Genomic DNA, 24,937 nt, shown 5'->3' on the forward strand with positions numbered 1-24,937 from the left:
CCCCCATAATGCACTAAAGTAAATCCAGACCTTAAAGAATAACTTGCATAGTAAGAAAAGGTCATCAATTTAATCATTTACTTTAAGCAGGCAAGCAAATTTGTAAACATTCAAAAGCGGCAGCATCCAAGTTACAAACAATTTAAGGAAAAAAGATTTGAGATTATTAAGGTTCTTTATCCTCTCAAAAATTTTGGAAATAATCTTTTAAAACACTGCAAACATTGAACACTCGGTTACACCTCTTCTAATCCTGCTAGTAGTCCTGCCTTCCAAGGAATTCTGCTTTCTAAAATGCACGGTCTCACAATTGCCATACTTTTTAGCATTTGCTGTTTGGAAGTCAGCTACCGGAGCATTTCACCTCAGCCTAAATCCCGTTAGCAAAGGGAATGCTTGTGTCTTGGTTCAACACCTCTTTAACTTCTGGGGGCAAAGCATCAAAGAGGTGATCTTCCACCAAGAGCCCGTTTTTCCTGAGAAGCTGACACTGCCCCAGCGTGGCTGGCAGACGGTCCAAGCAGTTTCCCTTCAGTTCCAGATGAGTCAGCTGCAACAGTTGACTAACTTTATCTGGGATTGAGGTAATACAGTTTTGTCCCAGACACAAAGTCCTCAATTTAACACATTGAAACAACTGTTTTGGCAAAACATTGACTTTGTTTCCTGTGATGTAAAAATGCTGCAGATTTGGAAGCAAACCTATTTCCCCTGGAATCAACGCGATTGAGTTGTAGCTTACATCTAAACATCTAAGTTTCTGTAAACTGAACACTGCGGCTGGTAAGGATTCGAGTTTGTTATTGGAGAGATAAAGAGACTCCAAATTCTTTATGTGGGTAATGGATGACGGAATGCTGACTATTTTATTGTGCCACAGCTTTAAACAAGTCAATCTTTTTAAGTGCTGGAAACTGATGATTTCTTCGATTGTGCGTATGCTATTTGACTTTAAATCCAGTTCCTGTAAGTTAGAGAGGCTGAAGATGGCATGGGGAATTCTCTCCAGTTCACAGTTCTGCAGTTCCAACTCCGCAACATTAGTCATTTTCTTAAGGCTATTGAGTACCACAAGCTTAGTGCCGTCATTATGAATGACTAGTTTTGTCAGATGTGGTGCCACATCTGTGATATTGGGGGGGATTTTGGTCAAATTGCTCTTTACATGGAGAATCTTAAGGTGTCTCAACTCTCTGAGAGAGTCAAGCCCTATCATTTTATTGTTTTCGGAGTTCAAATTGCCTATCAAGTACAATTCACATAGGGTTTTGAGCAAATAAACCCATGCGGGAATTTCTGCAACATCTGTGAACTTCACATGAAGGCATCTCAAGTGGTCCCGGAGGAAGCTGAAGGCAGTCTGCTCGACCTTCGCAGGGCAGTGGCACAGATGAAGCTCCTGAAGATTTGTCATCTGGGAAATTTTTGCTGGGATTTTTGCTTCAGGAATCAGCTCCAGTTTCAACACCTCCAGATCCGTCAGATCAAACACTGCATCAGGGACCCCCGACAGCATGAAAAGATGTAGCTCTTGCTTGTCCTGGGCATTTCGGGAAACATGTTGCCGCAGCTTTTCAAAAGTCCATTCATGGTTTAAACTAATTTCCCGTAGTTTGTTCTCACTTACCTCTGACAAGAAGACACCAAATCGCTTAGAATACAGCTGGTCATACTGATCTACCATATGCAAGAGAAATGCAAAATCATTTTTGACATCAGGGATATCACTGAAGCTACTCTCTTCTCTGACCTTTTCAAAGGAATATTCTTTTAAAGGTATTCGGAACAGCCAGAAAAGCGTGTAGAGGCAGATAAAACCATAGACACAAATGAGGGAAATATAGCTGATAAGCAGCTTCTTCAACATGTAAGCCATGTTGTGTGTACATTCAAACTGTGTGTAGCCAATCAGGTGTTCCACTTTCGGGTTGCAGATGTGTTCAAAACTAATGGTGTTGACAAAGTTTGCAGTATAGCAGAGAATAAATATGAACTTAACAGTCTTGATGACAGTCTGGCCAACGTAGAGCTTGTAAATCAGATCACTGTCCTCCACGTGAGCCCGGAACTTACGGACTTTCTCAAAGAGTGCTTTGGCTTGTTCGCCATCTTTCTTATCTAAAATAGTGACGCTGGGAACCTCAATCATCGGCTTGTCAGCTGAAAATTTGAAGCCAGACTTTGTTATCATGGGAGTGCTGGCACTTGGGCTTCCTTCATCACTGCTAGTGGAAACATACTTGGGCAGGGACTGGGCACCAGTTAATCTCTGTTTGTTCTCCTCGGAGTCCTCACATGCTGTTTCAGACAATGCTTTTGTAGTCCAAGGGGACTCAAAGCACTTCCCTAATATAGACACAAAATGCTCTATTTTTGAGCAAGTTTTGGGATACTTGAACCAAAAATTGCTACTGACTATTAAAATGATAGTATGGATGAGAACAAGATAGGGAAAATACTTTGAATACCAAGGAAGGGCCAAATGATAGCACATCTGGTTAATGAACACGTATTGCTGAAAATCCAAATTTGTTTTACGGCCTGAAGAATCTTTCTGCTCCTTCTTCAGCTCCTGGCCTGATTCAGTGGGTTGATACTGAGAAGAGGTAGCTCTGCTCAGAGGTATGTCAGGTGTTACAGTAGGGGCACTTCCAAAGGAAACCGTTCTCATTGATGCTTCTTCTCCTTGACCAGTGGTTGTTTCAACAGTGGTAAAGTCAGCCTTCCCTGATGTGCTGGGTTGTGCTTTTGAATTTACAGTAGACTGCAAAACTGGCAAGCAGACCACCTGGTCTTTGGTCAGCTGCATGGTTCCAGCAAAAATGGCAACCATTAACATAACAACAGCTAGATAATCCATAAATACATCCCACCATGGTTTCAAGATACGGTAAGTTGGCTGGATGTCATTGAGCGATGCAACTTCTGCAAGGGTAAACATTCCTACAAGAGAACAAAGACAAAATCAGTATTGTTGACTGGTGAGCAGGTTATTTTAGCATTTAATAACAATCACACCATGACATACAGATCCTCAGAAGGTTCCAGCTTTTATTATGTTTTGTTGCCTGTCACACATTGTCCACCATTCCACTCAACACAGTTTTCTCAAAGAATATGTACTGAAATGATACATTACTTTAGCATCAAAACAGAAGTCTTCTCACTTCAGGCCAGATCACATTTACGTATCTTTGCCACTTGACAATACAAGCACTAAGGCCTGCTCTGTACAACTGAAATATCTGAAAGGTAAAGTGCAGTAGCTGATACGTATTAATAACATGGAGTGCAGCAATTGATTACACTGCACAAAATCCGATTCTGTAAAACTAACTGCTTCGGTCTGAACACATGAAATCCAGCACTAACATTATTTTGTAGTATCCTACATTTAAACAAAATAGTATTTGTTAAATGCTTTTGCACCTTGCTTATGACTCGCACAGCAAATTTTAGGTTTCTTGTTACATTATGAGCAAGGTCTCTCATTTCTTTTCATCTAACACGACAGCAGTCAATGTCTCCCACTCCTTGCTATTGAGCATCCACATTGCTTGCCAGATTGATTGGCTCCTTTCCCTTAAGTACTACTGCACAAGTGTAAGTCTTGCAGTTACTGTGTGAATATTTGGCACAATTCTTTTTAAATGTGTTTCGATGTCATACAGTGAGAAACGGTTATCACCTATTTATTGGACCAAATGGTACTGTATAATTTTTTCCCCCAGTTAACGAAGAAATAATCCTTCCTCGGATAAATACAACTCAGCTAACCAAGACAAAAACCCACAACTCTTTCTTAACATAATGGAGAAAATATTTTTTCAGATTATCATCGCAGCCTGGTGATTATAGGAAGCTGGTTAGTCCAGGTAGCACAGGAGCAGGCTGCAAGGCTTTCATTTCTAATTAAACATACGCACTGTGAGACAAAGTGGCAAACTGATCACATGAGAATCCAAACCTCTTTGCAGCTTTCAATAGCTTGCTTTGCTTTTTGTTTTGACAAAATCTAGAGGGCTCAATTTATCAGCTTTTTAAAAAATACACTTCCTGTGCACGCAGGATGTGGTAAAATCATCATTTTAGATGCCGAACTTGAGACCGAGATTTGCCATTTCTAAAGTAAAATATGCAGGTTGCGTGCACACACGGGATGGGGAAAGAGACACAGAGTCTGGCTCCCTTTGGAGAAAAGAAGGGCTTAGCAGAGCACAAGAAGATCAAAGCAGGCAGTATACAGATGCATCAGATTTATTACTTTTTACTTGTAGCATAGCAACTCATATAGACCTGCACCTTATAAACCCTAAAGAGCAGGGTCAGAACCCAATGTCACAGGCCATGAATACACAACATGATCATTTGATTATTTCTAGCCCACATTTCTCTGAAGAAGGTAACAGACATTTCTAGACGCAGAACTCAAGTATCAGCTACTGCCTATATGGCCAAAGGCATGCATTACCCCCTCTCCTTCCCCGCAAAACACATGCAGCCCCCAGGATCTCAGTCGGTGGGGAAGGCCAGCAGTCACCATTACAGAGTCTGGCATGGAGCTCACAATGAAAGTATCTCCTCCACCACAGGGAGGGAGAGATCCAGTCCCTGGCCTCCCACACTCTCTTCCCAGGAGCTTTTACCAGTTTTGCATACCTAGCCCGGGATTTGGTGAAGCCAGAGAGGAGAGGGTTTTACCTCATTGCAGCACTCATCTCAGTTGGTGCTCTTCGCACAGTTGCCAAAATGTAAAAGTTAAGGCTCAGTTGCTCAGGGAAAGGGCCGAAGGAGCTTCCAGCTCTCTCTTCCTATATTTTCCAGTGGACAAATGAATGTCGAATACTCCTCCGTCATCAGAAACACAAGTTGTCAGGGTCTTACAGCTCCCCAGCTCCACAAGAGCCTCCTCCCCAGCAGCATAGTTCCTGAGCCTTTCCCCACACACCTTCCCAGGGCTGTGGTTGCTATCGGAAGCACTGAAGGACACAGACCCCACAGCTATCAAACCCTCACAGTGCTTAACTTGAAGTTAGCAACAAAATCCCATAATTCTTTAATATCTCCCAGTGCTTACCTAGACTGAATCACAGCCTGACTGCTTGCCCCAGAACTGCTACCTTTGGCATTTAAATAACAGCCCTGTGCAAAAGAATAGCATTAGTCATTTGTACTACTGTGAACAGAGAGATATAAAAGGACCCTCCTTACCTCTAAATCACAACTGCCACCTGCCCAGGACAGGAGAACCACACAACAACCACAGAGTTGGTTGGTTGGTGTTTGGTTGGGTTTTTCTCCTGGGTGTTTTTTTTTTTTTTCTTGGAAGCCATTTGGAAGGGATGCTCTCACAGATGTCGGGGCTGTTTTCCCTGTGGTCTCACCCACAAGAACTTTTCCTCCGCTAGGTTGCTAGTGCGATAGTTCAACAGGAAAGCACAGAGCCAAACACTTAGTAAGAACAAGTGCATGCTTACTACAGCCGTGCCTCTGCACATAGACCTCTGCAACGTGCAGGAAGGAGGTGGCAAGCAGGATGGGAAGGAGGAATGAGATGACGGCTCTAACAAAGATGGGTAGCTGCTGCTGCTTGTTCCTCTGGGGCTAGCCTTTCCCTCAACTTTGCACTAGCTAATTACGTGGGAAGTTACTTCATTGCGGTTTGGGGCACAACACGCAGAATTCCTTTCACAGAACGAAGGTGATTTTTGTGCTTCTGCCATGAGAACACGTGGATAAAGCACCGAAACCCAAGTGCTGCAGACACGGCTGCTCTAAGCAACTGAAATAACAGAAAAGAAATGAGAGCTCACAAAGTGGTTCCAGCTTGAGACTTAGAAAGAACAGTAAAAAAAGCCAAAGCTAAAAATCACCTTTATGAGACCTCTGCCTTGCACGCACACAAGATGATTTCAAGAAAGGTTAGGAGACATAACAGAGCCCGTGTAATCCTCTTTGTGAGGCTGTAGGCAGCGTGGTGTAACAGGAGCTTTACACCAAGAAGTACCACATTCAATGCTCTGAACATGTCTTTTCTTTCAAGTTACTGATACTCACAGAAGAGCTGCTGTTTTGGCAGAGATTAGCAGTTATAAAACACAAAAAAAAAAGCCCTCTGTGGCATTATTGTCTAACACTGTGTCTCATGAAAGAGAGGCAGACCTTTTTCTCGCTAGCAAAAATGAATTCCAGGAGATGAAAACAGGTTTCTGTCCTCATATGCCTAAATATTTAAATGCTCCCAGTCTTAAAAAACAAAATGAAAAACTATAAACCTACACACAGTACAAGACACATTCTGACTGACAAGCTGCAAATAAATGTGATATTTTCTCCCTTAAATCCACCATTACATCTATTGGTGTTTCATTTCACTAGACTAATAACCATAGAAGTTAACTTTTATTTTTGCAGATGCTTTGAAGTCAAGCTATTAAGAGGTACTCAGAACAACAGGTCTCTACAGTATTGCAATATTTTTGGGTTTTCTTTATTCCAAGGTTAAATTTGAACTATTTGAAGCTTTCAAAACCTGCTTTTAAAGCCCACTGTCCAGAATATTACTTGGAGTGAGCAGATACTATTTTCACCACTAATTTTCATCTCCTTTCAAGGGTACCAGACTGCAGTGGGGTGCCAGACTGGGGAGACCACCCTGCCATAGGTGGCCTCCCCTCAAGACCAGTGCATGCTCTATTCACAACCCTGATGCCAAAAAAAAAGTCTGTAAGCAGGTAGCTCAAACTGAAGAACAAAGTACTATGCAGCTGAACAGCCAAAATCTCTGATTTCTCATCATGAAAACGTGCATTTGTTTCAGCCCTTGTCAGGCCTCTCAAGGCACCGAATAGGCCTTGAGGCTCAGGAGATGATGGGGTTTTGACACACTAAGATGTAGACCCAAACTAGAAACCTTTTTTTGAAGAGAAATAATTTTTAATTCCTAATATGGCATTTCAGAACACAGTCTCCTTTTTATAATAGTGTATTTTAGTTCAGTTTCAATAAACACAGATTTTAATTCAAGCTTATTTACAGTACGATATTTAGGGCTGCACTGCTACACAAAATAAGGAAGACCTTTAATTTTAGCAAATAATACTTTCATTAGTTTTAAAGAAAAGCTGTAATAGAAGCAGCTCAGAATGCGATTAACCTGGTGAATTTCTCTTGCATATTTCAGACTATAAATGCTGAAATACAAAGTAGACATATTGGGGTTATTTCCTAAGAAAATGTTCAGGCTTAAATACAGAAGTTAGAGGAAAAGGAAGCAATGGACTGGTATGTCACTAATGTTTATTTACATCCTACTTCTTCCTGTACTTACTGATAAAAACTTCATCTGTCTGCCCCTGAAATTCACTGGCTCTCCTGTTTCAAAAGCATATTTAAAGTTAAAGCAAATTTAAAGTTAAAACAAACAAATAAAAACAGAATTGTAGCACATGAACCTCTCATTTTACTTTCAGGTTCCCAAGACTCTGAACAAGCCCACTTTGTTTCAGGAAACAAAAAGATTCTTGAGTTAGCCTTGTCACCACAACTGGTCAAGAATTTCCTAAAGAAAACCCACCCCATTTCTAGTTGAAAAGAAGAAGTGCAACCATGAACAAAATTGTTTTCTCCCTTCCCACAGGAAATTAAGGAGAAGAAAAGTTTTCCCATAACTAAAGGGCTTTGCTAGCTTGCTTTTGATCAAGTGATCATAGGTTTGAATTTATACCCACTGTATTTTTTACTCTTTCTTTCCACCAAGCATTTCTACTCTTTGTTTTTCTACTTCTGCAGTATCCTATTAAGGCAGGCAATTAGACCTTAATGTGATAAGAACGGATTATGAGATTCATCCTAGCCAGAATGCTGCAAATATCAATTCTTCCACAGACAATCTGCAAAGATCAAGAATATGGTACCATCCTTTTTTCCCTTTCCCCAAAGAACCAAGTGTAAGGAGCCCCAGCACCCTTGTAAAATAATGCATAAAGACATTCAGAAAAGAGCCTATGAATGAATTTATGTATTCTGAGCATACAAACACATTCATCACCTGCATTCAGTTTCTGAGATTAAGAGAAGTTTAGAACAAACTGAAGGAGGTTTAACCAAAACACCAATTGTCCCTGCTGTTGTTGGGAATATTACAGCTATTCCTAGCCTGGTTTGCAGCTCCTAGTATGCTGGCTGAGGCACTGCCTCTGGATAGACTGTAGAGAAGCAGCAGCCCGTTTGAAAAAGGGGAGTTAACTCTCTGCTGCTTTATTCCACTGGGGATTATTGTGCTCTGCTCTACCTGACCCAACTCAAGTTACAAAACCAGTTTAAGGTACAACTGTGAGTACAGCTTCTCTTCTCAAGCATTCTGCAAATGAAACCTCTGAATTCAGCTAAGCATACATTTGTGCACTGAATACTCCTATTGCCTGAAAAGCCCAAGGAACATTCCACAATGAAATATATGTATTTTTAAATATGTGTTTCTCTACTATATGCAATGTTTTGCTACTTCTTCAGCAGCAGAAGGTCTTGCAGAACATTAACAGCAGAATACAAAGACTACAGTATGGCTTATGGTATCAGACACTTCCCAATCAGTGCTTTTGTCCCAGGAAGATCAGAAACAGATTTGACATGAACCTGCATGGAAGAAGACTTCCATTATTTTTTTCCATCAAATTAGAATGACAAGAATTCTCACTCACTATTTCTTCCTTAAACATCTGACAGTGACCAAATCTGCCAGTTTTAGATCAATCTGCAAGACCTGGGTTGGTTTGTTTTTGTTTGGCTATGGTCTGACTGAGCAAACTGTTACTGTTTTGGCCTATTTGATATTTTGGGCTAAGTAAGTTTGTATGGGATAGGATATTTATCTGTATGGTCTGACTTTCTAAAATTAATTGCATGTCACACTGAAGGTAGTATTTTAGAGATGGTGTACCACAAGATGTGCTCTGTGGGCGTAATGGAAGATAAATGAATAAGTAGAAAGCAACGAACACAAAACTGAAAGAAGATTTCCTATAGAGAAAACATTCCAACTAAGGAACAAGAGTTCCACAATAGCTTTTAATTATAACTAAATCTCATTATATAATTATATGTGGAAAAATATGATGCTGTTATTTGATAACATACTTAGATGATTAAGGAGGATTAATTAGCACCACTCATACACTCATCATTTGAGAATAAAAACCAACCAAAAATGCAAAACCCCCCACAAGTAACCCATCTCCCCAACTCCTTCATCCCACTGCGCAAATTGCACAGCTATAGTTTTGGACTTTCCCTTAAATCTCTGATATAGACTGTAAATCAACTCCCCAACTAAGCAATCATCATCTTTATGAACAACATTGATCTTACTGACAATAATTTGGTAAATAAAAAATTATCAAAATCTAATTTCTCTCAGACTGCATAGAGAAATATTAGGCTTCAGTAAGCTGGAAACAAAAATAAGATTCTTGCTTTATATAACCACTGTCAAATTAGTACTCATTTACAAAAATTAAATCTATAAAAAACCTTTTTCTTTATTTAAAACTTCAAAAATTCTGCCCTTCAAAGCTGGGCTTCTTCAGGTTGTGTAACACTCTAACCTACTTTTGGATCCTGCTATTTAAGTGTTTACACTGAATCTTCTTTGTTTACCAGCTCTTTGAAGGTCTAGTGCTATACACCACTCCTACACAGATGGTTTTGTAATCAATGTGATATTTAAAACGCAGTATTAGCAGCCATAATTTCCCTAACAATAAACTCTAGAATCATACCTCATTCCTGCCTTGCTGTAAATGACTGGAGAGGTCTGTTTAAGGATGACTTTCATGACAGGAGCCCAATGTTGTATTTCTGACTAGCTCCCCAAAGTACCCGAAGATTAATAACACAATTAACTCTGTGTTTGCCACATGTGAGTTCTGTCTCCACAGAGCACAGAAAATAAACAACTTCCCATTTTGCCTACTGCAGTACTCCTGAGCCATCCTCTTAAGAGGGGACTGCTCTGACCAAAACTACAAGCTTCCGTTTTTTTTCACATTTATCCCCAGGCTTCAAGGTGCAGTGCAGACACTCAATACCTTTCAGAATACAACTTGTCGGTTTTTGACCTTGAAAAGCTCAGAGAGATCCTAAGCTGAATGTTCAGCAACACTGTGCTCTGCCCTCACTTCACATAGGTTAATAGCACTGGAGACCATAAAGGGCGTGAGAGAAGAGATAGGAGAAGGAAACAAGACTGGAGAGGAGAGTGGTCCTTAAGCATCCCCCTGCATGGGTCTCTGTAGCAGGTAAAGAGCTCAGTATTATAGGTATATGTGTTATAGTTCAAGAGAGTTAGCCACATGTGGTTTTACAGTTATAAAACAAACCATCTAGCAAGGCAACCTGCAAGAAACCAAGCTAGATGACTAATGAGGCTAGACCCCAGCAGGGGTAAATTCTGAACTTATGCTTTTCATATCTGTAAGTAATGCTCTATGAATGCACAGGCATTTTGACTGGCCATTTCTCTCAGGAAGAACAGGAATCTTGCATAGCACAACTGCCTGAACAGAAATCCTACAGCCGAATAAAAAGGACCTTGCAGCTGAGGGCAAAGAACGTGCCTCGGTGTACCCTGGCACACACACCCCAAACCTTACAGTGCTGTTACAACTGCTGTTATTTACGCAATACCAGTTCACCCTCCTTTTATCCAAGGCAGCACAGCACATCACCAGTGATTGTGGTAGCGATGCTAAGGCTCATCAATCAGATTTCCAACAGCATGTTCTGTTTTATCTAGCCAGACTAGAGCAAAAACAGTGAGTGAACATTTTGTATCTCATTTCACAGAATTCCTAAAACATATCTAAGCCAGTAATCTTGAAAAGACAGCGTAACTTGTGTGTGCAAGACCCTCAGTTTAACATTAAGCGCTTTTACTCAGGTACAGACACAACTGAAGGTTACTGCAGTTGATTTACCTGTGCTGACATGGACATACAATGCAATTAAAAGTTACACCATCCAATAAACTCTAATAGCTGCTTATTCTCAAATGTTAAATGTTTAATCCCTTTACCATTTCAAAATCTGCTGTTCCCCTATCTTTTATCCAGGGATGTTTCTGCAGTGTTTTCATAACTGCTATCAGAAGTACAGGAATACACAGTAAACATCTGGTGCTTCCACCGACCAGAGCACTTTTGGAATTTATCAAGATGCAAAAGCAAGCTGCACCAAAATAAAAGCACATCTGGTAACTCCAGTCCCTAGAGGCTTTTTATCACTAAAAAAACCCCCAGTGATATAATTTTTAAAAAGTAAAAGGACTGGAAGATAAAAAAGAAAAAATACAGTTTAAAATGGTTTAGACCTTGAGATGTTATTTAAATTTGCTTTTACATAAATAAGTCTACATGGCTACAAAGTTTGTTACATGAAATAGCTTGATCTCCGGTAGAGATGGCACTCAGCGACTCATGCAATTCATTTGAAAAATACTCCTTTCTGATCCACAGCCACACGCTGCCAGTCTCTGTCTCATCTTGTTCTGGATTCACTTGGAACTGGGGCAACTTCAAAAGCGGTAAGAAATTGAACTTGGCATAGAGCTGCTAGTTTGGTGATTTTAAGCCACAGACTGTAAAGATACAAATCTTACTACAGGATATATTAATACCTTTACCTACACACCCTAAACATACCTAAAGAATAGGAAGGAACGCCTACCAAAGAAAAAGAAATGTGTTGCTGAAGTTCACGTTGCTGTAGGTTTTAATAGTCCCTCTTAAGGGCATAATGACCCTTCCACCCTAACTCATGGTACTAAAGTCTAGGTTTACTTAATTTCTAAACTGTATTTCCATCAGAATGGATGCAGGTTTACTGAGTAACTAAATTAAGTTATTTTCAATGAATACTTTCCTTCTTTTTATTTTTAATGTACGTGTTCCAGTGACCTTGCATCCTCATGGAGATCTAGAGCCAAGAGCAGACAAGAAGTTCCTTTAACTAAAGAACAGGCTCCATTGTTCCCTACCTGAGCTGGTTCATCTCTTCAGACAGAACAGCAAACACAGTGACTCTCACTGGGTTACATATTAAACAGAAGTTTCATAGATAAGATTTGCACACATATGAATTACTGTATTTCAAGTACCTGCAGTGACACTTCCATTACATCCATTAGCTAAGAGAAATCTATGAAAAGTCACACAAATTAAAAAATTAAAACAACAAAAGCAAATTACCACACACACACACAAAGAAAAAAAACACCAAAAAGCACCCAGTGACACAAGAAGCAACATGTAAACACCAGCCTTCTACTCACTCGCACATCAGAGTTCCCGCATTTCTGCCAAGATCTTTTTGATGGCATTAGGAAGGTACATCAAGTACAGCTGAGAATCAGGATATGAAAAAGCACGCATTAAGCCCACTTTTCCTTTTACCCACTATGCCAACATACATCTGCCTGGATAAAAAAAAAAAAAGGGTCAAGTTTACAGCTCATTAAATAGGCTGCACCTTCAGTTCTCAAATACACAGTCTCTCCAACTCTTTATGGGACAATAGTCAAACTACGTTCCTACTTAAATGTCACACAGCTTCTTCTCTCCCCGGGGAGAAGGGGAGACTTCCTCGCTCAAGCAGAGGACTAACTGTAAAGCCATGTCACTGAAACTACTCCAGCTAAGTGCTAAGCAGTCCAGCCTCCAACACCACTCCCACCATCCTGTCTCCCCCCACCCTGGGTAGACACAGGGCAACAAATAACCTGCTCCCAACCCTACCTGCTCTTTATCAAGCAAAGAGATCTTCTGTGCTTCAGATGTCCTGCCACATGGATAACAATAATGATTTCTCACATAAAACTCTGATCAACGATGAAGGATGACTTTAATGTTACCGCATTCCTGCCAAGCTTCCAATAGCTGAATCTCCAGTGGTTTCATGCCAGGAAAAATGCCTGCAGCTGAAGCATTTATCCTCAAAGGGATTTAAGTTTACTATATTTCTTTTTCCTCTTCTAAACTTAAGCTGCTTTCTGTAAGAGGTAAGCTATTTACTTAGTCCATCTAGTCCCATAATTGTTTCATTCAGGGTGTGTACTTCAATCTTAGTACTTAAGCATAAAAAGGAATTACACTGCAGCACATATTTTGGAGGCTGTTGGAGTTTTGCTGATGAGTTCAGATCACCTCCTTTCTTTTTATGCTGTATTTTCTCAAAACTCCATTCAAAATGTTTCCTTAAGAATAGAAAGGTTCCAAAGACTTTTCTGAGACTGCAGCATTCCTGCTCTAACAAGCAAGCTTGTAGCTCTGCAAAAAGGTTCAGTAAGGCTCAGTTGTGTTGCTTGCTGCCATTCACCAGCACCAACAGATCCATACAGTCTCCAATTTAAATATTTACTATTGCTAAATTTATATTTTGATTTGACCCAAATGCTCCAGCTGGAATTGTAACCTCTGCACAGAGGGCTTTCCAGCCGGGAGCAGGCAGACAACCCTTGCCCCTGAAGGCTTACAATCCAAAAGTGATTATTTGTTAGGCAATGACAAGCCTGTTCGTGGCCGTAAAATTCAAAGCAAGAAAACAAAAGCCATTAAGCTTCCAGAAAAAGATAGAAAAAGTGGGATAGCATCATGATTAAAAGGATAATCAAACATAACATTTTAAAGCACTACTGTCTTTGAAAGGGCTTAACATTATGTCCAGATAAATCCGTTTACAGTTACAGCATTCCTATATGCTTAGCCATACTCTTTCCCACTGGTTTAAGGATAATGCTATCTCAAAAATAAGGCACTAAACGAAACAGCTCTTGAAGCCTGCCCTTCCAGTAAAACAGACAAGCTTTCCTTTCCAGTAAAATCTGTTTTAAAAGACAATGAAGCTTTCCGAGTATGTACTTCGCTTCAACTCAAACAAAATAAAAGTTTAGAAAGGAGACATTTTATGCACTCTCATCTACAGACAGATGTCACTCCTGCTCCAGCGCTTATCACCTTGCTGTGATTACTACAGCCTTCCCATGCACTTGCAATAATGTTTTTGGCAGCCACCTTCACAGTCATGCACCATGCCGCTGTCTGTCCGACTTTTACAGCCAACATGCTATCTGCTTGGATGGCCAAATGGGAAAATTGGTCCAGAGGCAGCTTTGCTTATTCTGTAGGCAACACTTCTCCTTACTGCAGGTGCTCACCATTTGAACTTGTTTTGGCAAATTACTCATCACTTAAAGCAGCACAACAGCTGCTCCCCAGCTGCTACGGAAATAAACGGAGAGTTGCCCTCTAACTGGAGGAAAACAAAACAGTCAGGTTTCGTTGTTGCCATTTTTTCAATACACAGCCAAACCAGGTAATTTTCACATCCTCCAGTAGGCCCCAGTCAGGTCCCCAAGAGGTTCTGTGCAAGCACAGGTAACCAGCAAGGCAAGTTCAGGACGCAGCACTAGCATCATACTGACGTGGGAGAAGGGTCCTTTTCTTCTAAATCATATTCTAGCCCTTCCACTAGCAAGCCAAGATTCTTTTTTTTTTTTAAAAAAAAAAAAGAAAACATAAAAGGGGGAAACAGAAAGTCTGAGCTTGTGCAAGTACATCACCACTGATTTCAGAGTCCTGGCTCTCATTGTGCCTTCCACCAAGCATAACACAAGGCTTCCAGAAAGAGGTGCAATCCAGCCTCCCTTGCTGCCCTGATGCCCTGTGCAGAACAAGGTGGAGACTCAGGACTTGCCCTAAGGTAAATTTTTCTTTAACATAATTTCCAGCAGTATTTCTATAGGTATGTGTGATGGATAGGGCATCACCTACTCACATACATGAAACAGACAGGAACAACGGAACAAATGTTGCTTTTATCTCATAAGAGTGCCAGAAAACACCAGTTCCAGTGCAGTGGTGGGAGACAGGACAACTGCAGTGTTCCTCTCCCACAGGCATGCAGAGACCTCCTCAGACTCAGAGACCTCTTCAGATCTGGTGGCACGGCCCTGTGGGCTTGCAAGCACGCTTCGCTTGGAACAGGATAGCTTGGAGGCAATCTGCAACTATCAGGGATTACTTGAGCTCTCAGTTTGCATTTCAAATTGTTGACTCAACACAACAAAAACACAAATTGCCCACACAGTGACCTGTACCACGTCATAGATGAATGCGAGTAATCTTCGATACACCAGATCTATTCATAAGTTTGACTGGCACTATTTTAACAAGGATCTACTCAAGAACGTTAGGACAACTAGCCAACCACTTTATTTATATGTTGCTGTTATCTCATCTGAACACTTGGACTACTGCCTGTCCATGTGGGTGTACAGCAATAATATACATATGACTACATTCCCATAAACCGTCAGTTAAGAGTTCAGGATTTGTCATGGCCAGACCAAAACATGAACGAAACCATCCATTTAACTTATTACAAAGTTTTGTAACAGCCTGTCTTTGACCAAGAATTTTGCGTGCCAAATTAGCCTCAAGTACATTATTTTTTTTAATAAGAAAAATGTTATCAAGGCCCAGGACTCTACCATAGTTTTTGTTCCCTTTTAGGCTAATCAGCAATTCTAATCTCCGTTTCAAGTTTCTCAAAGGATAGCAATAAAAACCTCTTAGATATAAAACCACTGAGCAACTTTGGATTAACAAAACCTAATTAAATTATTCCTTTAAGCCTTCACTAGTTTCAGTTTCTCAAGAACAGCCTTGCTTTAGGAAGCCAAAATGAAGGACTGTTCTCAACCCCCAGCACAAAGCTTGGGACATCCACACACAGCACCAATTGACCTTGCAGGACAGACACGAAATGGTGACTTGAAGGCAGGTGATGTGCTAATTACTGTAAGCCACATCCACGTTCACGGTGAAGAGGCCCTGGATCACAAGGCCTTTGCAGAAATACTGAATTTGGATCCTTGCTCACCACGCATAAACAGGCATGATATGGCTGTTACTTCGAGTTTGAAGCTGAGAGAGGGAAGAGCCAGTACAATAGCTGGTTGGCCGTCAGAGAGACATCGTTCTTTAGGCTTGATGGAAAGTTGCAGCCTTGTCCAAAATAGGGCCAATGGCTTATTGGGCTCCTTGCTCCGTTACACAAGTGTCAGAGCTACTGTTGGGTTAAAACATTCTTTATATGACGGACCATTATGGCAATCCCACTCCTGATTCATTAGAGGCATCCTCCCTGTCTCATCATGCCATGCATCAGATGCTACTACCTTTCACAATACTTGCATTGTATGCTCTATGCTCCTTGTGTAGCACTCGGCTCCCAGGTCTTGGTCAGAGTTCCTTCATATTCAAACAAACAAACAAAAAAAAAAAATCAAACAGAGAAGTGATTTTTGGACACCGAGCTAGACATTGCTAGCACTTGATATTTATATTGCATAAAAGGTCCAGTTTCCTACTCTATATCAAAGCCTTACTGCATTATGCAATCCTGTCTCAAAAATATTACAGTCCTAAAATTCAGTTGAACTGCATCAGATTTCATACTGTATAACATGGTAAAGTGTTTGAGGAAGGCAAAGTTTCAAGCTTGACCAGTAATAAAAGGAAGAACCTTTAAGTCTATGGCGTGGGCTAGAAAGGGGAATAAATCTCCTTTTATCTTCTACATTAGCACACTTTGACCATGGGAAAAATCACAAAGACATCCTAAAAACGTTTGCAAGTATTAGCAGTGTGTTGGAATTGTTCCTTAATACGTGACTCTTCTGAAAAGTGTTTTAACAAAGATATCATTAAAGCACATAAATTAGCAGGAAATTTTGCTATTTCCATGTGAGTGCAATTCACAGATAAAACTATTTCTCTCCAGTTATCGGAAGTCTTCTTTAGGAAGTGTAGCTGAGGTTTCCACATACAGTTAATCTGGGGATAATGCTTCTTAGTGCTCTGCATAGACTTACTTGATAAATTGGCCACATTCAGCGATACTTGCTTTGTCAAATTAAGAGAAGCGAGTTGTAATAAAGCTTTACTTCCCTCCGTAAAGGGAGAAGATACAACTGGCTGTATATGTACAAGACTCAATGATCTTAAAGGTCTTTTCCAACCTAAATGATTCTATGATTCTAAGACACAAACAAAATGAGTAATTGTGAAGTAGCTTTAAAACAAAAACAAAACCCCCATTAAAACACTCATGAAGGTAAAGGCCAACAGGCTTAGGCTACAAGAGCTCAAGTTATATAAATAAGAGCAGTAATGCTATTGTGACTCATTTATTAGGGAATCTTTACTGCCTTCAGTTAACACAAAAAAACCCAAAACTGTGTCATGATGGCACGCTTGAAATTATTCAGTTACATAAAATGATTTCTTGCTTCCGAGTTGCTGTTTGTGAATAGCTGCAATTAGAACAGAGATCTGAATAAAGATACTTCTACCCCCTCACTGTAGCAGACCCAAAATGGAAGTTTATTAGCAATGAGCAAAAGCAGATTAACATGAAATAATCAAACTTTCCAGGTTAGACTTGCATTTAAGCCCTTTAATTAGGAGCTCTAGACCTCTATAGTCCAAGGCAAAGGTCAGCAAGGAACAGTCAACCAGGTTACATCACCACAGTCACCTACTATAGTCATCTCCAGTCCTCCTCTGAGACAGCTGACACTGTCAAAGCCACAATAGACCACAGGTCTGATCCTCAAGTCCTAGACAAGGTCCCCCTGCCAACTGTAACACCATCTCACCAACCATCACAGGACAAACTATTTCTTCTTAGTAATTTAAATCACTGAAAACCCACAGGATATAAAACTATAAATTACCACAGCCATGTCAAAAACCAATACGACCAGAACATAGCAGTAAAGTGCAGTTATTTCTCTACAGATGAAAGCCAAGGGATTTCTAGTGTTTTCTTTCCTCTAGTACACAAAACCAAACTGCCAGCAACATGTTCCTTGGTAGAAGCCCAAAGACCACTTAAAAGTCTTCGTCTTCAAGATGTCTTAGACTACATAACTTATTTCATTACTCCCCCCCAACTACCAAACAAAGCACAAAAGCGGCTTCGGTTTCCTCTATGATCCCCTTTGACTCTCGGAACTCCTGTGGGCAGGCAACACCAAGAGCTATGAATACAGCTCGTATTTGGCATTAACTGAACGTCCTTAATTTATGATTTACAATTACATTCCAAAATGCAGTTATACACAAATGTCTTACAGATCAAGCCATCTTTCCACAGTTAGCAAATGATGCAATTTATTCAGTCATCACAGTCCAGATCAAACCAGTGACACTGCAAGACATCACACAAGCAATACAATAGCATGTACTGAAGAACTACTGAAAACTCATTTAACAAATAAAATCCATCTCGTAAAAAAATCCCATGGGAGTCTTTTGCTGCAGTATATCATCTGTGTTTCAGACTCAGCATTCCAAAATATTTAGCTTTTTCTACAAAGAATTTAACTTGTGTTAGAATGACTACACACAGGGGGAAATACGGCATTCATACAGAAGCCACAAAATATCACACTTATCAGCTGTGCTTCTTGGTGCAGCTCTTAAGAGCTAATTCACAGCTCCTATGAATTTAACAATGTATTTTCCTCTGTTCAAAGGTCCAGTATCCATAACCGATTCTTTGCCAGATTAGTGCTATATTAAATTAGACAGGCAGCCCAGGGAGGTAGGACTGAGCTGATACTTTTATCCTTGCACAGAGCTTCAAAGGAAGTCCCATCTTTGGGCCAGGAATGGCATGACCACAAAATAACCATTCCCACCTACAAAGACAGAGATGCTAAAATGCTTGGTCTTTTGTATTTGCTGAAGTCTTAAAACTTTTATTGTATTACCATTCCTCTGATGTTCTTGTTTTAAGACTTCCCCTCTTTGCATTTCTGCAGATTCCTTTCCACCAAGACTCTTGGACAGTGCAAAGATGTGCATCACAAGACACATCCAGCAGCTGACTAGTTTTCTTTGAGCATGTACATGTGTTTCTGTGTGGACACAGTGACAAAACACAGAAGAGCTCTCTGCTCTTCAAGCGACCTCTCAGGAACATATTGAGGTAGACACTGCCAACAGACAGGGCTGAGCAGCTACTCCCAGTGCTTGAAAACCACAAAGCGGCAGTGAAACAACCCTCACAGTTATTACGCCTGTAGCTATACCTCCCCACCAATGACCTTCTGTCCATTAGTATCTCCCGGATGCAGTTGTCATACACAAATAAAGTTGTGGGTGTGCATGTGTGGGCCTGCATGTAACCTTGGGAGGGGGGAAGAAAAAGTACTGAAGAGGGAAACATTTGTAACTCTCAATTTAAGAGCAGAGAGAAGCTTCTGCAAAATAAGTGTCAGGAAGTAGTTAATAAAGGAAATTGGAGATGTTTTCTTGACAAAGATCACTGCTAGACCTTCTTCCTTCCACGTCTTAAATCTCCTTGCTCCATTCCCATTCCTCTCTCCATTTCTGAAGGCATCAATCCTCCAAAGCAGACCATGCATTTTCTCTGCAGATCAATTACTTTAACTACAATGGAGGGATACAGTACAAGTATGATCACTGAAAAGCTGAATGCTCAAAACCAGTTTGTTACTCTGATCCATGTGTATTCTGTTTGTGTATCAGCATGTATGCCCCACAATCAGAGGCACAATGACACATTCCAGCACGCAGGGTGCGTTCTCCCTTTATCACCACCTCCCCTTCGTACACACACCCTCAGTGTTCCTTCAGCCAGCACTACGCTCCTTCTCATATTAAATTTAGAAACAGACCTCTGAATCACTAGTTCCTGTTGTTGAAAGTAGCTAGAAACAGATGTTACAGCAAAAGAAGTTTCCTAGTAAACAATTACAATCTGCCCACCACGTTAAACCCCATAGTGACAAAATGTTTTTAAACCCTACAACAAGAGGTTTTATAGATTTATATGGGACTAAATAATTTCATTCCCTCAGGTGCCTAATCCTTTCTAGAATCATATTAATTCTTACCCATAATGGTATCATGCAGCAGCGAGTTCCAGAGATTAATTGTCCACTATAAAAAGAAAAAAAAAAAAAAATAGACCACCCAAAAAAACCCCAAAAACGTTGCATATAAAGTCATTGCTTGTGAGCCTCCCACTGCACTTACTCCATTCCCTTCTACTTTTCTTTGTCATTTCTTCAGATGCATCTTCAAGAAGAAAGATCTGAGCTACTACTTTGCAAGAGAAGAGCAGCACAAAGATTCCAAAACTGGTTACATGTAAGAGAGATCAGTTCCAGAGAGAAGAGAGCAGAGTTCAGATAGCACTACGCACAAGCTAATCCACCCTGCAGAGAAGAATTGCTTCCTAGCATAAGCAGAGTGGAAATGCACCCATATTTCCCCTGTTAGAGTCCATGTGGAACCATATGCATGGTTAGGAAACTCTTGGCAACCACTTGTGGACTCCAGTTTCTTCTTTTGCTCTCAAAATATAAAACAGAGGAACTTCATATCTCAGGCCAAGAGGCACTATCCATGTATATGCCTCACATGTATGCATATACATAGACACACACAATATATATATACTTTCTATCAGAGAGGCCAGACAGCGCTCAATTAATCAGCACATGAGGAACATTTTGTTTTGCAGATTTGTATAATCCCATCTATGAATTACCCAAGTCAGAGGAACACCACAGACCACTATACTCAATTATGCCTGTATTTAGCCCAGAGGACTACATGTAACTAAGCCAAACCTTTGTTAACCTAACATAACACTTCCAGAAAAGCTTTCAGCCCTGGGAACGTTTTGGGTGGAGTCCACCACTTTCCTTTGTCATTTATTTGTTCCAGCACTTATGCTCTCCCACCATTACAAATGCATGTCTCGTTTCTAATTGTCTGATTTCAGCTCCCAGCCATCAGTTCTGTTATACCTGTTTCTGTCAGCCTTTTAGCCTGCAGCGTGCTCTCCCTCACAAGGTGCTTCCCGCCAATTATCAAGTCACCCCGTTCATCTATCGAGAAACAACAGATCCAGCAACAAAATGAGCTTCTCAGGCTCTTCTTATGGTACCTGAGCACTACTACCCTGCCTTCAAATATCTCCTCTGACTGCTTTCTCAACTCACTCAACAGACTTTTTGTCAGGAAGTAGTTAATGAAGGAAATTGGAGACATTTGCTTGATAAAAAGCTCTGCTAGGCCTTCTTGAAAACAGCCTTCTGTTTTCAACAGGCTGTCCAGGACCCCAGAATCATACACAATTCACCTTCTTTTGCCCACTGCCCCTCCTACTTATACACCCAAACTTATGCACCTTTGTGTATAATTCTGGGGTCCTGAGCAGCCTGTTGAAAACAGAAGGCTGTTTTCAAGAGGACAGTCATGTCCAGTTGTCTACTCACTGTACCCTCAAGTAGCTTTCTCCCTAAGCTCCTATTCTGTCACTATGTTGAAGTACAACGCCAGCAGGCCCTGTGATCTTGTATCAGACTATGTTAAAATGCACTTAGGACTGATACAGCTCACCAGGATGCCCAGATTACTCTGTACAAGCTGCCTTGTCCTCACTTAGCCTGCTGCCTAGCACAATATGGCCTGCCAGCACAGACCCTGTCCTTGTCTCCAGGTTCGTGATGAAAAGGTTCAATGGAATCTGGCCTCATCTCAATCCTTAAAACAGATTTCTAGAAGCATTCCCATTTGATAATGATTCACCACCAGTGACTAACTTTTAAACCTCAGTTAGTTCATAATTCATTTACTTTTGCAATACCACATAGCACTAACGTGTCAGGACAGGAGTCCCAAAGGGGTATGTCAAAGTCTTAGCTGACTACCTCTGCTGTTGCCAAGAAAGGGAACTAAAGGTAGCACTTGGAAGGAGCCAGAGAATAATAGGGGACCGCAAGTGTTGGACTGTATCCCTGCCCCTGCATCAGGTGCCTTCAGAAGACATAGCTTTACTACATCTCATGGAGGTCCCTCTCTCAAGTAAAACTTAAGTTTCCAGCATGTCACCATGTTTGTTAAGACACATTTGCCTTGAAGTGATACAGACTGATATTAGTTTGTCTAATGTTTTATGAATTGAATATTGCATTGAATTTTCCAATATTTTGATGAGGATTAATGTCAAACTAGCCGGAATATAGTCAAACCGGTGACCCACCTTCCCTTGTCTACTCTGGCACAGTTAATCTTAAGACCCTCAATATCAACAGTTACTGAAAATTGTCTACAGGACTGCAGACTTTTCAGCAAGCTCTTTAAAACAATCAAGTGATAGCACTGCTGATTTACATATGTCTATCCCTAGAAGGTAATAAATCTGTATTTATTAAGATGGACTTAATTCTCTGTTGGAATAGCATTTCATACTATCACATTCTGCACCTTCCCAAATATAGAACAATATTAACAAATATTTATACTTTTCTTGCATGCGCTACTTTATTATCTCCATCTAGTAACTGGAATTATTTATTTCCTAACATAATTCAGTTGGAGAGAAAATGCAGAGCTAATTGTCTACCTTACTTCCTAGTTTCTAACATGTGCTAATTCTCACCTATCCATTGTCCCCTTAATTACTGTATTTTGCTTTGAAATTTCTAGATATGTCCTGAAGCCAGAGGGCTGTTAGTATAGTTGTTGTCTCTTTTCTTTAAACCAGAATTTCAGCTTTGGGCTATTTAATATCTTCTTATTGAAATCTCTGCTCTCCATTCACATTTTTCTTCCTACAATAACATCAAATTCTCTGTGATGACAGATAAGCTCTTTTGAAGCATAATTTCTTTGGGGCTGCTCTTTGTTTGTCCATCCTGTATGTAACCGGGTCACACTTGATGGTCTCATGGCAACCACCACTTCCAGTTGTGTGATACCAAAGTCCACAGTAGCTCTCTCAGCTGAAGAGCCAAAACAAGAGCTGACCTGCAATGGGCTGAATTTCCAGGGCACTGAACATCTTCCCATAATGCCAACAGGATGTTCAGCACCTCGGAAGCAAAAAAACATAACAGAGTGCATAAAGCGAAACAAAACTGTATGTTTGCTGATTAGCCATTTTGGACATCCCCAAAAGTCCTTTTAAAAAAAGATCTATATTAATTTCTCCTAGTCCTTGACTGTGAAGGTAAGGCATTTAAGAAGTCATCAATTTGGTGAGTCAAACAGACTGGACAATGAACATATTCAGGCTCCTCCTCATCAGCCTGACCCTCACCCAGGTTAATAGCTTCTCCACAGTAGCCATTTGCTGCTTGTTTGATGAATAAGGCAAAATGAACTGACCTCAGTCCTATCCCAGTGTGGCACTACCACAAAAACTGCAGTGCTCCTCAGCAGAGAAGAAGGGCAGTGCAAAGCACACACACTCTGCGTGTAGATACAACATTCCTTACCTGCCCAAAGTGGAAGCATCTATGCTGTACCTGGATTTGCACATGCAATCAATTAAAGTTTGGTACAGAATCAGTCTTTAGCCTCTGGGACCAAGTCTCTCACAGGGCAATAAAACTTAATGTATTCAGCAAGAAAACCACAACATTTGGTTTTGTAATTGCCACAATAGTAGGAAAAACATTCAGAGCCTTCCAGTTTCACAACTTTATTTAAACAAATATGCTAACTATTCACACACAGTGATCTGTTAAGTATCCTAGAAGCATGGTGGCAGCAGGCTACAGATGTAATTCTACAATTCCACACACATAATGGACTTTTTCACATAATCAGGAGTCCCACATGGCTCCTGAAGCACATACTTGCATGAATTTACAGTAGAAATTCCCTATGATGTTTAGCAAGAATCTATATTCAGTAGCTGAAAAGGAAATAACCTGGGTACTTGCTGGACATCAGCCACTGACACTGTCATTGACTAAGGAAAAATACAGTAGTTCAGTCATTCCTCTTCTATTAAAACAGCGAAATAGGAAGGAATGTGAAGGAGAAGGAAAAAAAAAAAGAAGACTGTAGTAGTACATTAAAAAGCGAAATGGAGAGCCCTACCCATACCTTCTGCAACAAATTCCCATTAAATTAGGCAGCAAATATTCAAAACCACTGGTTTGCACAGACAGTTCAGGCTGAAGTGTACACTCCCTGTGCTGGATTCCTGTGTCCTCTTCTCTCAGGCTTGAGGTAAACATAACTATGCAGATTGCCAAAAGCCTCAAATACTAAAACATTCACCCTTTTTTTTACTGCCCAGATTTTGCTAAAGTTCTCTGCTTCATACATATATCTAAAAAAGTTTTGTATGGGAAGGGAAGAATCTCAGTTTGGGCTGGAAGTCCAAGATTTGCTGGGAGGGCTCAGACTCCTCTAACATCCTTCATCATCCTCCCCATCAGCTTAGAAAATCTCCCAAGAAACCAGTAGCTTTACCCACTTAAGAAGTGAATTCCATTCACTATAAAAGATTAAATACATGAACTAGAAGTTTCTACTGAAACTTGCAGTCATCACACGGTTAATGACAGCTTTAAGATGCCAAAACAGTGTTTCAAAGGTCTATTGCAAAGACAAAAGTCAGTTCACATTCCTCTCATAATTTCTGCTTAAGGTTAGCAGAGTCTGAAGGAGTTGCTTGAATATTAAATTCAGATGAAAGTACAGAGTGACTTTAAAATACAAGTGCTATTTCAGACTAGTAATACAACTGCGTCCACATAAACCCTCCCAAATCCTTAAGAACAGCCTTCCTATATAACATAATCCACTTTGAGGCTTTGTCTGCATAAGGCACTTTGGATTACTTCTTAAGAGACAAAACCCATACAAATTAAAAAATTGATTGATTAAACAGCTTGAGACCCTCTTCAGATGCTCTTTTCCAGCATCAGAGTGACTCTCAGTTATTCCATCTCAGAGATGTAGGGCAGTTGAAACAATTTACTTTAAATTCACACCTTCAGCTGACTTGAGTAATTCCTCAACGGCATGTGAAGACAAGC

At 40.4% G+C, this 24,937-nt stretch overlaps 1 protein-coding gene across 1 annotated transcript; it reads right to left on the reverse strand.

The window, feature by feature from the left end:
- Positions 1 to 370: 370 nt before the first annotated feature.
- On the reverse strand, positions 371 to 2,941 carry LRRC8D (leucine rich repeat containing 8 VRAC subunit D). Its single transcript, XM_074151946.1, has one exon. It carries the CDS (start codon positions 2,939 to 2,941, stop codon positions 371 to 373), a length of 2,571 nt encoding a protein of 856 aa, XP_074008047.1.
- Positions 2,942 to 24,937: the final 21,996 nt, after the last annotated feature.

The sequence above is a fragment of the Numenius arquata genome, chromosome 8 (genome assembly GCF_964106895.1).
Source record: "Numenius arquata chromosome 8, bNumArq3.hap1.1, whole genome shotgun sequence".
Classification (NCBI taxonomy): Eukaryota; Metazoa; Chordata; class Aves; order Charadriiformes; family Scolopacidae; genus Numenius; species Numenius arquata.

Excerpts from the sequence above, each read along its gene's own strand:
- LRRC8D (XM_074151946.1), bottom strand. The coding sequence starts at position 2,941 with ATGTTTACCCTTGCAGAAGTTGCATCGCTCAATGACATCCAGCCAACT.